This window comes from Phocoena phocoena, chromosome 17, assembly GCF_963924675.1.
Source record: "Phocoena phocoena chromosome 17, mPhoPho1.1, whole genome shotgun sequence".
Classification (NCBI taxonomy): domain Eukaryota; kingdom Metazoa; phylum Chordata; class Mammalia; order Artiodactyla; family Phocoenidae; genus Phocoena; species Phocoena phocoena.
In genome coordinates, this window is record NC_089235.1 from 80,077,744 (window position 1) to 80,091,941 (window position 14,198).

General features: G+C 52.0%; 1 protein-coding gene across 1 annotated transcript in view; it reads left to right on the forward strand.

Moving 5' to 3' along the window:
• The window catches only part of ZNF623 (zinc finger protein 623), a 281,848-nt gene extending 267,891 nt beyond the window's left edge, over positions 1–13,957 (forward strand). Inside the window, 1 exon segment of the mRNA XM_065895161.1 lies at positions 12,946–13,957. Coding sequence (XP_065751233.1) covers positions 12,946–13,957 — 1,012 coding nt within the window.
• The last annotated feature ends 241 nt before the right edge of the window (positions 13,958–14,198 follow it).

Below are 14,198 nucleotides of genomic sequence, written 5' to 3' on the forward strand. Positions count from 1 at the left end.
GGGGGCATCGGCTGGGCAGAGCCTTGAGGGAATTTTCTGGGGTGATGGTGATGCTCCTTACGTACATCGGGGTTTGAGTGACACAAGGGTCTGCGTATGTCAAAGTTCACGCAAGGGTACACGTAAGACGTGCATTTCTCTGTATAAATTTTACCTAAAAATGTCTCCTCTAACTATATTGAACTCTAGTTAGTTAGTGATCTGCATGCTGAACTATTTAGGATTGAATTTTACTAACGTCTGCCACTTACTTTGAAATGCACCAAAAAATAAGATGAATGGGTAGACAGAATAGGTATGCAGATGAATAGAATAAATGCATGATAAAGAAATATAGCAAGGCAATAATGGTAGAAACGGGATGCTGGGTACATGAGTGGTCACTGTACAATTTTTCCAAATGTATTTTTTAAAATAGTTATAATTAAATATGGACATTTTTCACTTATATAATTTTTACAATTTATTTATTTTATTTTTGGCTGAGTTGGGTCTTTGTTGCTGCGTGCGGGCTTTCTCTAGTTGCGGTGAGCGGGTGCTACTCTTCGTTGCGGTGCGTGGGCTTCTCGTTGCAGTGGCTTCTCTTGTTGCAGAGCATGGGCTCTAGTAGGCACGCGGGCTTCAGAGGTTGTGGCGCACAGGCTCAGTAGTTGTGGCGCATGGGCTTAGTTGCTCCATGGCATGTGGGATCTTCGCGGACCAGGGATCGAACCTGTGTCCCCTGCATTGGCAGGTGGATACTTAACCACTGCACCACCAGGGAAGCCCTATATAATTTTTTATTGTACATCTTTATACTCATTAAGTATAACTTATGGGTTTTTTTGTTTGTTTTGGGTTTTTTTTTGTTTGTTTTTGTTTGCGGTACGCGGACCTCTCACTGTTGTGGCCTCTCCCGTTGCGGAGCACAGGCTCCGGACGTGCAGGCTCAGTGGCCATGGCTCACGGGCCCAGCCGCTCCGCAGCATGTGGGATCTTCCCAGACCGGGGCACGAACCCGCGTCCCCTGCCTCGGCAGGTGGACTCTCAACCACTGCGTCACCAGTGAAGCCCTATGTTTTGTTTTTTTAACTTCAACTTTTTATTTTGAAATAATTTTAGACTCACAAGAATTTGCAAAGTACTACAGAGAGGTCCCATGTTCTTTTCATTCAGCTTTTCCAAAAAAAAACCATCTTACATTGTCAAAACCAGGAAATTGGAGATGGTATTAACTCATGTACAGACCTTAACCGATTTCATCAGTTTTGCACACACTCTTTATTTTGGGAGGGGGTGTGTAGTTTTTTGAAATTTTGTCACATGTATGGTTTCTTGTAACCACCACCATAATCAGGACACAGCCCTGCTCCATCACCACAAAGAAACGCCCTTACGGTGCTTCTGCATTCTCACACCTCCCCACAACTCTAACTCCTGGGAACCAGCCTGGTTCTACGATGTCATCACCGCGAGAGTGTCGTATGACTGGAACCATGCAGTATGCAGCGTTTTGAGACTGGCTTTTGCACTCAGTATAATGCCCTGTAATGCGCCCACGTTGCATCAAAAGTTTGTTCCTTTTGGTTGCAGAGTTGTTTCCCACGGTGTGGATGGACCTGGGTTTGTTTGTTCATTCACCTGTTGAAGGACAGTTGGCAGTTGTGAATAAAGCTGCTATGAACATTCAGGTGCAGGCTTTTGTGTGAACATACCTTTTTTTATTTTTGTAGGATAAATACCCAATAAATGCAATTGCTGGGTCATGTGGCAAGTATATGATTAACTTTACAATAAACTGCCTAACTCTTTTCTAGAATTCTTTTTTATGTTCCCACCAGCAACGTAGAAGTGATCCACTCCCTTACCAGCGTTTAGTGTGGTCACTATTTGTATTTAATTTTAGCCATTCTGAGAGATGTGTTCTGATAGATATTTCATTGTGGGTTTAACTTGCATTTCCCTTTATGGCTAATGATGTTGAATATCTTTTAATGTGCTTATTTGCCATCTGTATATATATATTTTGGTGAACTGTGTGTTCAAATCTTTTATCCATTTTCTAATTGAATTATTTGTTTTCTTACTATTTAGAGAATTCTTCCTATATTCCAGATACAAATACGTTGTCAGATATGTGATTTGCACATATTTTCTCCCAGTCTGCAGCTTGCCTTTTCATGCCCTTAAGAGAATTTTTTAAAAATATATTTATTTATTTATTTTGGCCGTGCCGGGTCTTAGCTGCGGCATGTGTGATCTTTAGTTGCGGCATGTGGACTTCTTCGTCGTGGCAATGCAGGATTGAACCTGGGCCCCCTGCGTTAGGAGCATGGAGTCTTACCCACTGGACCACCAAGGAAGTCCCCTCTTAAGAGAATTTTTTGAAGACCACAAAGATCTGTGGGTTGTGCAGGGGAAGCTGAGCAGTGGAGGCACTTAGGTATGAAAAAAGATAAATTAACTAATGGGTCGGATCTTTCTTGCTGTTCTTCCCGTTCCAATCTATGATTCCAGCAGTACTCAGGAATTAGTGCAGTACTTGCAATAGTGGCTGAGAAATATTTTGTAATATTAATTCACACTTCTCTTGAATTCGCATATAGGTTGGTCTAGATGAAACACTCATTTAACTTAAGGAAAGGACTGAAAAAAAGAAACTTACCATTTTAGGCATTGATTTAAAAAATTACCGAGGGCAAGTAGGTGCTACTAGCACTGACATGGTTAGAGAAGGTAAAGCTGTGTAGAAGTCAGACTTTTGGCCAAAAATCTAGAAGCATTTTTTTGTGTTATGTGTCATGTCACTGGGAGACCTGACCTCAATTGTGCTGATCATGATAACATTCTCTGGAACAATCAAAAGATTATATGCAAGATTTTCTGGATTCGCCCAAAGATGAAACATCTTGGAAAAACATGTCACATATGACCTTGTAGCTGCCCTTGGACATGTGATGGGAATGCTAAGTGCTTTAAAGAAAGTAGATTTAATTTAGATTCTAGAAGAACCTAAAAAGTTAAGCAAAACAACGTAACGTTCTCAAAGAGCAAATCTTGGACTTGAGTAGAAAATGAAATTTCTCTTGACTTTGCGCCACCCACAGGTATTTGAGAGGGACTGCTGCTTATTAATAATACTGACGAAAGTTTAACAACAAAAAAACACAAGTTTGGCTGTTTTACTTTTCTTTTCTTTTCTTTTTTTAAACAATTGATGAGCCGACACTGATGTTATTATTAATTGAAGTCTCCATGGAATTGCTTTTGTACCTTTGTCAAAAGTCCTCTGGGCATATCTGTGTGGGATATGTGCCTGGTTCTTTATCCTGATCCATAGACCTAGGTGTCTATCCCCCCACCAATGCCACACTGTTCTGATTACAGCAGCAGTACTGTAGGTCTTAATATCAGGTGGTGGTCCTTCCATTTTATTCTTCTTTTTCAAGAATTTTTAAGCTGCTCTAGGGCCTGTCCTGTCCATATACATTTTAGAATAAGCTTATCTGTGTCTACTAAAATTCTTTCTGGAATTTCGATAGGAATTGCATTAAACCTTTAGATTAATTCGGGGAAAATTAACATTTTTACGATGTTGAGTCTTCCAGTCCATGAATACGATAATGTCTCCATTTATTTAGTTCTTCTTTGATCTCTTTCATCACCATCTTTTTTCTTTTTCTTTTTTTTTTTTTTGCAGTACGCGGGCCTCACTGTTGTGGCCTCTCCCGTTGCGGAGCACAGGCTCCGGACGCCCAGGCTCAGCGGCCATGGCTCACGCGCCCAGCTGCTCCGCGGCACGTGGGATCCTCCCGGACCAGGGCATGAACCCGCGTCCCCTGCATCGGCGGGCGGACTCTCAACCACTGCGCCACCAGGGAAGCCCTCATCATCATCTTTTAATTTGCAGCATACAGATCTTGTCCATGTTTTGTTAAGAGACATCCCTCTCCCTCTCAGGCCTCCTCCTCCAAGAAGCTTTCCCTGCTGTGCAGAGAGGTGTGTGTGTGCTCCCGGTGGCGGCCAGGAGCACTTCCTCAGGGCCCAGGGCCCCTCTTTGGCACTGCTTATTGTAATGACCCCCTTGCTTGCTCCTTGCATCTCACCCCCTGACAGAGCTGGTGCTTGTGAATACTGCCCTTCCCCAGGTCCAGCTGGATTGTGTTTTGGTCGGCTTTGGGTTTGGAAATTGGAGGCATGCTCTTCCACCCGGGGGTGGGGTGGGGGTTGGGGGGCGGGAATCAGCGGGATTTCCCGCGACTGTCCCCAGCGGCCATTCCTGCTCCCGCAGGACCAAACGCACGGCCGGTGCAGGAGCGTGGCCCTCGAGGCGGTCGACCTGGCCACTCACTAGCTGTGTGACCTCGAGGAAGTGACCTGGCTTCTCCAGCTTCAGTCCCTGGTCCGTAGAAGGAAGATGTTGGAGGACATTCCTCGTGGGCTTGGAGTGAGCCTCTGAGGGAAGGCTCGGGAAGCGCTGCCCGCCACGGGAAGGAGGCGGAAGCCCTCGGCGGCCCGCGCCACACCAGGCCTCGCCTCTCTGAGGAGCGGCCCCCGGCCCGTGCCCGAAGGTGGAGGGGGGACGCACGCCCTCGGGCCCGGGGCCGCTGGGCGCCGGGAGCTCCGCCTGGTTCTCAACGCCAGCATTTACAGCTCCCGGGAGACACAACCCCTGTCAGCCATTCACACTTGGCGGGCAGGCGGCGCTCAAGGCTGCGGGGACGCGGGAGATGCCGTCCTGCTCTGCCCCCTGCCCGGCTCCCTGCCGGGCTCCCTGCAGCCCGCGGCCGGCCGGAGGCCCGTACCACCGAGAGACCGGCTGGTCTCTGCGCGCCTAGAGCGGCACCGGAAGCTCCCCGGGCGGGGCCTCGGGCCGATTTCCGGCCGCGGCGTGCGGGCGGCCGTGCGGGCTTTGTCAGCAGGCCAGCGGGGCGGGCGGCCAGCGGTCCGCGTGCGGGCGCGCGCGCCGTCCTCTCGCCGCTGGGCGCCGGGTGAGTGGCGCGTTCCGGGCCGCGGGCGGGGGCGGGGGCGGCAGGGTCCTCCGGTTGGGCGGACGGGCGGGCTGAGCGCGGTCGGCCCGCACGGGGGTCCCGGAGCCTGGACCACGGTGAGCCCGGCTCCTGGCAGCCGTCACGGCCGCCCCCGCTGGGCTGCAGTCCGGCCCGGGGCCCGCAGCTTCTCTCCCTAAGGAACGTCGTGTGGGTGAATACCCGGTTGCACTCTCTTGGTTCCTTTCTCTGGCTCCAGGGGTCACACACCCAAGCCGTAGAGCCTCCAGCTTCAGCGTCTGTGTCGCAGTTCTCAAGCCCACCAGCCCTTCCGAGGTGGCCTGGCGCGGGGTGGGGTGGGGGGGACACAGGTGCGGCTAGTACTACTGTTTGCTCTAAGTCTGCCTCCTCTCCCAGGAGTCCAAGGGAGCTCTCCAAATGATGCTGGGGAAGTGGCCGGGGCCTCGAGCCTCTTTGTGCTGGAGGAGATGCAGAGCCGGCACCTCTGCCCTGGCGGGGGTAGAAGTGATGAACAGGATCCCCTCCAGCCCTGGTCCTGAAGGAGAACTCCCAGGTGGGGAGAGGTGATGGGCTGCGCTGTCCCAGCTCTCCCCTGAAGGCTCCCTTTCTAGAGTCGTATCTGAACCCGGTGGCCGTCTCTGCTGATGCTCTGGACGTCTTACCCCCTCATGCAGTGGCTGCATGGTGGTCATGGGATCTTCAGGGCCTGAGTAGCATGCCTGTGGTTTCCCAGGAATGTTAGCTGGAGGCCAGTTTGAACTCAGGCAGTTTGTCTGTAGAGCTCATCACGCTGCAGTAGCCTCTCTGCAGCACATCCTTTCCCCGAGCTCCAGTCCCAATGAATGACAGAAATGTCTTTTGCCCACCTAGGGTCTGAGAGATGCCAATCTAACCGAGTCTTCAGGCGATACCTTGCTCCTGTCCACAGAGGTGGGACTTTTTGTAGATGTAACATTGTAACGGTATCTCAATAATGGTGATAACTGCAGCGTCCCTCTTATGGAGAATACAGAGAGAAATGAGTGGGGAGGGGTCTCTGTACTTTCACAAGCCTAACTTGGTGGCTCCAGCCCTTCCTGGAGTGATGGTGATGGATTCCTGACTCTCCTGGAAAGGTCCTGGGGACGATGGGGCTTGCAAGGCTGAGCTGAGAAGGCCCAGACCACATTCACAAGCCAGTGATGGAAGGGGTGCTCAGGGAAGCAGCTGACCCAGAAACAGGGCGAGGCCTTGAACCAGTTCAAGGAGCTGTCAGGCATGTCCAGTGCTGCCTCGGGTTGTGGAAGATGACTGTTGAAAGGGCACTGAACTTGTCAGGAAAGGAGAAGACCATTGGCCTCGTTGGGCAGAGCCCTGGGAGCAAAAACCAAATGGCCATGGGGTGGGGTGGGGTGGGAGGAGGAGGAGATAGCAGCTAGCAGCTGGCTCAGCCTTAAACGAGTCACCTCCCTAAACCTCATGGATGGTTGTGAGGAAAGAAGAAAAGCACACGCCAGGCACTGGGTCCCCAACACGGCTGCAGTGGCAGAAGCTCAGGTTGATGACAGTGGCGGCTGCAGGGCAGCACAGAGGTGCGGATTCTCCTGGAGCTCTAGTCCGTGTCTTCCTCGTGTGTCTTTTTACTCTCTTTTTCCCATTATTCCCAAGGGTGAAGCTTTGCAAACCTTCCTGCTTCCTTTCTTTAGGCTGTAAGCAGCAGACAGCGACCTTGGCTAACTTGTAAGCCCAAGGCTGTAACGCCCTTTCACCAGTGCAGACAGCTTCTAGTGCCTGCAGCGGGCACTGCCCCCTCACCATCTCTGAGCCCCTCTGGGCTGCTCACAGGCTCCACTCCCAGGCTAAGCTTCCACTTCATTCGCAGCACTGAGGCTTGCCCCATCTCTCAGCATCAACTGTGTATTTAGACAGTTTCATGTTATATTTTGTCCCGCAAATTCTATATAACAGAAGAGTGGGCCACATTAGCCTTGGATGTTATGGAACCAGATGTCTGGCGTATTTTTACTTCCTTTGTTCATTTCATTCAGGTTTCTTTAAATGAAAGAGTATCAATTTAATTTTGCTTGAATTCACAGAAGAAAAAGGAGCTAAGCAGAAACTGAAAGATTGCTGAATTTAAGATAAATGTTTATTCAAAGCAAGGTATATTTAATTTTTAAAACTTCCTCTAAAGTTAAAAAAAGTTATGAAAATCATGAAAAGGCATACATTTTTAAAGCTATATTCTTGTAAGTATATGCAAGCCTGTTTTCAGATGGTATAACAGTCATTTTGAACAAAAAAATCAGAAAATATCACCTCCAAAACAAAAAACCAAGTCTTCCCCCCGCCTTTTTTTTTTTTTTTTTTTGCGGTACACGGGCCTCTCACTATTGTGGCCTCTCCCGTTGCGGAGCACAGGCTCCGGATGCACAGGCTCAGCAGCCATGGCTCACGGGCCCAGCCGCTCCGCGGCACGTGGGATCTTCCCGGACCGGGGCACGATCCCGTGTCCCCTACATCGGCAGGCGGACTCTCAACCACTGAGCCTCCAGGGAAGCCCTAAGCTTACTTTTATAATACTAATCCCAGCTGATCTAAGCAAAATATCCTGTAGAAGTGACATCGTAGTTGGGAAGGGAAAAAAATCTTCAACAGCGGGAAATGGGCAGTGGAGGTAGACAGGCCTGGCTCTGAACCTGAGCTCTGCCACTTCACAGCCTTGGGTAACTGACTTTCTCAGCCTCTGTGAAGTAAAGAATAGAGGTAATAACTGCCTCACAAGGTTTGGAGGTGTCCCTGAGACCATGCAGGCCTGTTCAGCACTGCCTGGTTGGAGTTTGAGGGGCCCTCATAAGTAGCACCCCTCCTGCCCTCCCAGGTCTGCGCCAGTGAGGCCCATGAAGAGCGAGAGGTCACCTCACTATTGGTCAAAGCCTAGGTTGGAGTGACACTGGACTTCTCAGGCGAGTGCTGGTTAGACACTGTCCTGCCTGCTGGACACCTTGTCCAAGAGGTTGGGTGCTGCATGCCTAGTTATTCTCTCAGACCTTTCATTTGGCTAACTCCTTCCACCTGTCTGGGGAAGAGAAGCGGGCAGAATATGTCAGGGAGCATCCTTCCTCGTGACACCAGAGGCACAGGGATGGTCTGCCTGTGGCGCCTGATGTGTAGTAGGGCCTCTGAGCGCCTGTGCTGGCGACGCTGCTCAGAACGCCAGGTGCATCTGTGTGAATGAACTTGAAGAATGCCAGAAAGTGTTGCAGGTGGATGGGTATAGTGTGATCCCGTGTTCATGTCTGAAAATCGTGTGTACCTAAGTAAATGTATCATCGTTTTTGTTTAATCAGAGGTCTGGATGAATGTGTATAAACTGAACAGCTAACAGTGGTTCTCTGTTGGATTGCTGGGGGTTATCATAGTCTGTATTTTATGTTTACCCCTTGAAATATTTTTACAATGTGTATCTTATGTTTTTAATCGCTAAGAATTAACAAGATATAAAAGTGAAGTAAAACAGGCTATGAGACTGAGGAGTGTGGTCCTGATTTCATAATACATTGGTGCAGAAAAGCACTAGAGGAAAAATGCCCGTGTAATCTGAGTGGTGGGGTTAAGGGTAATTTTATTGTTATTTTTTAAGTTTTTCTTGAATAGCATAGTTTACCTTTATACCTTGAAAAAATAACTAGTTAAAAGTAATTTTTATAAGCAGAAAAGATTTTAAACCGAGTTAGTGGGCCTTTAACTCGGAAGAACATTCTCAGCGAACGTCACCAGGCAGTGGTCGTAAATGCTGCGTCACAGGGCACCCCAAGAGGGCTGCTGCTCCAGGAAGCTGTGTTGCAAATCTCACACGGAGAGAAATGCCTTGCATAGACTTGTGCTCAGCTTCTCATCCTCATTGTCAGCTCTCGGTTGCGGGTTCAGTTTCTTTATCATCACAGGGAACGTGGCATCTGAATAGTCACGTCTAATAGCAGTATTTAAGCATGGGTTCATTTTGCTGTAACAGATTCAAACATAGTGTTTCCAACAGGAACCTTGGTTTCTCGTGTTCCATCTCACAGGCAGGTGGGTGGCTCTGCCCCTCCAGCGCCCTGGAGCCTACCATACGTCACCGCGGGTGGGCGAGAGGGTGGGAGACGGAGGCATGCGCACATCCCTTCCATTCCTGTCTCACAGCTGGAATCAGTCACAGGGTCACACCTCACTTCAGGGAACTTCAGGAAATGAAGTCGTTCACTGCTGTGTGTCCACTAAAATTTCTGGAGGGGTTTCAATCACTCAGAGGAAGCAGGGACGCTGGGCAGTGTGTCTCTGCCACTGTTTACCCCATCGGCCACCCTGGGCCCCACACCAGGTCATGCTCAGTTACTGCTTCCCGCCCAGAGCCAGGATCTCTGTGTGTGGCCTTCTCCCGGCACCAGGGCCTCTTCACGTGGTCACAGTCTAAACTCAGACAAGTCCCGCCCTCCCCAAAAGCTGTCTCCTCACCCACCACATAGATGCCCCCACTCAGGAAGGGGAAGAACCCCAAACCCACAGCAGTCGCTGGTCCACAGCGGCTGCAGTTCCCAGTGGAGTCTGCAAGGGCGGCCTGAACTGGTGGCCACTGAAGCGAAGGAGTCCCAGGACCCAGCGGAAATGAGCACCTCTGTCGACCAGAAGACAAGCACAGGACCAGTTATGGCAGCTCTGTCCCCAAGCCCGAGCTGCCAGCCCCTCGGTGTTGGTGGATAGGAGAGAGGAAGGCGCGCGGCGGTGTGTTCACACAGTGGAGGCCGCACACCGTGAGGTCTGTGCCACACAAGTGGCCTCCCCAGTGCGGCGCTCAGTGTCAGCAGACCCATGGTGGGGGCGTGACCGTGCCCGGGAGGTAATTAGATCGTGTGGAACGTTCTACACCCTTAGGGGTATTCTAAAAAGCACTGAATTGTGCACTTTAAAATGGTGAATTTTATGGTGTGTGAATTCTGTCTCCATAAAAAGTGGGTACATGTTGAATAAAAAGTAGACACAAAACATAACCGTATGATTCCATTTAATTGAAATAGAAAACATGCAGGATTCACCTATAATAATAGAGATGGTTCCCCTTGGAGGGGGAGCCTCTGGGCTATGGAAGTGTTGGTGCTTAGGCAGGTGTACGCCAGAAGTTCATCGAGATGTGTGCACTTGATGCGAGCTGCCCCTCGCGAAGAAAAAAGAACAGCCTGTTGGGAAGAAGCCCTGCGGCCCTAGAGCTCGTGTTACCTGGTTACACCGCTTTCCTGCCCCGGGCTGCTCCCCTCTGCTTGGCTGTGCCCTCAGGGGCACATCCTTGTCCTTGGCAGCCACGTTGGAAATGGGTTTTGGAGGGCATCGCTTTGTGGGGCTGCATAGCAACTGGTCTGCTTCCCACTGGTGCAGATTTGGGGTGAGAGGTGATCATGCAGGGTCGTCTTGGACGGAGCTCCTGGGAAGTGGGCGCAGCTGGGGGGCACGCTCGGGGATGCATCTGTGAGGAAGGAGGGATCGGGCAGTGGGTTTGAAACAGGCCCAGACACATCCCAGTGGAGCTTCGGGGCTGGGTGACCCTGCCGAGTTGCCCCAGGTGGAGACTTCGGTGCTCTGCGCTCTGTCGTGGGCTGGGCCCCAGCTGGGGTGTGGCAGGCAGGGTCCTGAGATGGCCCCGACTGTGCACCCCTCCCGGCTGCCAGGGAGGGCTCTGGCGGCCAGTTGACATAAGGTAGGGCTAGTCGGGGAGCCCTCGGAAAGCAGGCTTTCTGCAGCTGGTCACGGAAGAGAATCAGAGAGGGCGTCTGAGCTGCTCCTGCCTGGAAGGTGCGGGTGATCCCGAGGGGCCACCAGCCAGTGATCGGGGACAGTTCCACAAGCGCAGGGGACCACCTTCTGCCAACAACCTGAGCGTGTGGAAATATGTTTTCCCAGAGCTTCCAGAGGAGATCTCAGCCTGGCTGACACCTTGTGCGACCCTTCTCAGGGGCCCCAGTCGTACCAGGCTGGGCTTCCGACCTACGGCCCTGTGAGATGGGAGCTGGGTCCCTTTTCTGCTGGAAGTCTGAGGTGAACTGTTACATAGCGACGGATGGCTCGCAACGGAGAGGGCGTGACTGCAACGGAGCTCAGCTCCGGGTGTGAGAATTCCAGAGCTGGAGAAGGGAGCTGGGCACAGCGTCCCAGAGACCGTGGGAGGTTAAATAAGCACAGGCTTTTCCAAAGCAAACACACCTGTGGAGCGAGGCCCACGTGCAGGTCACCAGAACCCTGAGGCCTCCCTGCACCCCCTGCCAACCACGATCTTCTCCCTAGATACCATCATTGACTCGAGTCTCCCACCATGGTTGGTTTTGTCTGTTTCTGAACTTTGTGTAAATAGGATCATACGATATGAACTCTGGCTCACCGTTACATCTGTGAGGTTCACCTGTGCTTTTGTGTGGGGCAGGTCTCTTCATTGCTATGCATTCCTCCCTTGTTGGAGGACTCCTCAGTTTACCCTTTTTTCTGTTGATGGATATTTTGGTGATATGAACAGGGCTGTGGTGAACATTCCAACCCCAGACTTCTGCAGGGCGGGGCCGGGGGTGCACAGGTGGACGTCTTTACCTTGGATTCGATCAAGGACATTTAACCCTGTAAAGAGGGAGGGTGTGGTGTGGGCGCAAACACAGGTAGGTTGGTAAATGTGGGAGAAAGTGGGCGTTCTCGTCTCATTGCTTCTATTTGCTCACTGAAGGAAGACGCAAGGTCATCGTCCCTGAGAGGAAGGACGGCGTGTTGGACATTTGAGAGGAGAGGAGAAACCAGGAGATGATCTTACGGGGGAGTTGGCCAAGTGTAGGAATTGCCGGCAGCTCTCAGGGTCCGTTAGGCAACTGGTTATAAATGTAGAGAGAACTGAGTCGGCAGGGGTGCAGACACCGATCAGGAAGGAAGCTGAATTTTACTCGAGTTGGGGTTTTCCCGCACAAGTATAGAGGAGGGGAAGGGCAGGGGAGTTAGGATTAATATGCAAGAGAATGAGTGTAATATATACCCCAGATGAATATAATCCCATCGACCATCTAGGCTGGGGGAGGAGGGGCAGCGCAGAGGTGGTAAGAGCAATCCATCTGTGTTTCTTTGGAATATGTCTTGATTTTTGAGTGGAGTCCAAGCCACATCCCTGCCCATCTGCCATCGGCCAGTCTGTCCCCTGGAGTTGGTGTTAGCGGTGGAGCCCAGAGAGGCCTTCGCCGGCGGAGAGGCCAGCGGGGTGAGCCGAGCACGGTGCTGGGCCGGGAGTGTGGGCAGAGGGAACATTTTCCTCTCTCCCACTCCTTGGATATGCGTTTTGCTACCCGCCCTCCCGCTCCAGCAGATTCCCGTCTGTTAAGGAAGGGAAAAGATAACCGTACTCTCTTTGATTGCAGACTGACGGGTGACTAGAAGGTGACTCCGGAGCCTGAATTTCTGAGCATGGAAATCTGCAGAAGACAGTGTCCGAAGCCCTCACCGTGATGGAGCTCGCTGCCCCTGCGCCTGGCGGGGGTTCTGAACCCAGATTAGGGGGGCTGTTGGGAAACCTGGACGGGCAGAGCCTGCGGAGCTGCCCCTCCCCGGAGGGAGGTTTCAAGCAGGTGACAGTTACCCACTGGAAGATCCAAACAGGAGAGGCAGCGCAGGTGGGCAGTACATCAGGAGGAAGCCCCGTCCTGAGCTCAAACCTCCTCCTGCTTCAGAGAGAGCTGATCGAAGGGGAGGCCCACCAGCGCGAGGCTTGCGGAAGCTTCCCATTTAATTCAGACCTGGTCAGACATCAGGTTTCTCAGGCTGGGGAGAAATCTCACAGACGTGACGAGTGTGGGAGGGGCTTCGGCCAGAGCTCCCGCCTCGTGGAGCAACCGCGCGCTCACGGCGGAGACGGACTCTACGTGTGTAACGCGTGTGGGAAGGACTTCGTTCTCTACGCGGATCTCGTGGGGCATCAGAGCGCGCACGCAGGAGAGAGGCCCTTCAAGTGTGCTCAGTGTGGGAAGGCGTTCTGTCACAGCTCGGACCTGATCCGCCACCAGCGCGTCCACACCCGGGAGCGACCTTTCGAGTGCAAGGAGTGCGGGAAAGGCTTCAGTCAGAGCTCGCTGCTCATCCGGCACCAGAGGATTCACACCGGGGAGAGGCCCTACGAGTGCAACGAGTGCGGCAAGGCCTTCATCCGGAGCTCCAGCCTCATCCGGCATTACCAGGTCCACACGGAGGTGAGGCAGTACGAGTGCGAGGAGTGCGGGAAGGCCTTCCGCCACCGCTCGGACCTCGTCGAGCACCAGAGGATCCACACCGGGGAGAGGCCCTACGAGTGCAACGAGTGCGGCAAGGCCTTCATCCGGAGCTCGAAGCTCATCCAGCACCAGAGGACCCACACCGGGGAGAGGCCTTACGTGTGCGGCGAGTGCGGGAAGCGTTTCAGCCAGACGTCGAACTTCACGCAGCACCAGAGGATCCACACTGGAGAGAAGCTCTATGAATGTAACGAGTGCGGGAAAGCGTTCTTTCTGAGTTCGTACCTTATTCGACACCAGAAGATCCACACTGGAGAGAGGGTGTATGAGTGTAAGGAATGTGGGAAAGCGTTTCTCCAGAAAGCCCATCTCACTGAGCATCAGAAGATCCACACTGGGGACAGGCCCTTTGCGTGTAAGGACTGTGGGAAAGCCTTCATTCAGAGCTCCAAGCTCCTCCTACACCAGGTTATTCACACTGGAGAGAAGCCCTATGTATGTAGCTACTGTGGGAAAGGCTTTATTCAGAGGTCAAACTTCCTTCAGCACCAGAAAATTCATGCTGAAGACAAACTCTATGAATGTAGTCAGTATAGGACAGAGTTCACCTCAACTCCAAACTTTAAAGGCAGCCAGGAGGTTCACCAAGAGGGACTTCCCTTGAGTCAGACCCCCATACATTTGGGTGAGAAGTATGTAGGTCAGGGGGAGCACACAGACTTGTAACTATTCTCCAACTCACTGAGTGATAGTCGAAGCGAGCGGTGTGAGCCCTAAGTCATGCGGCTTTGGACGTGTCACCATTTCCCAGAGTCACCGGCAGGGCTGCCTCTGGAGTGGGCTGCCACCTCCCACTTGGCTGCCCAGCCCGCCCGCTGTCTTCCTCCTCCGCTGGGAGCACGTGCCCGCGGGAGAGCCACGTGACTGGACAGCTGACTTGGAGCTGGACCAGCCTGGGGGGAGGAGC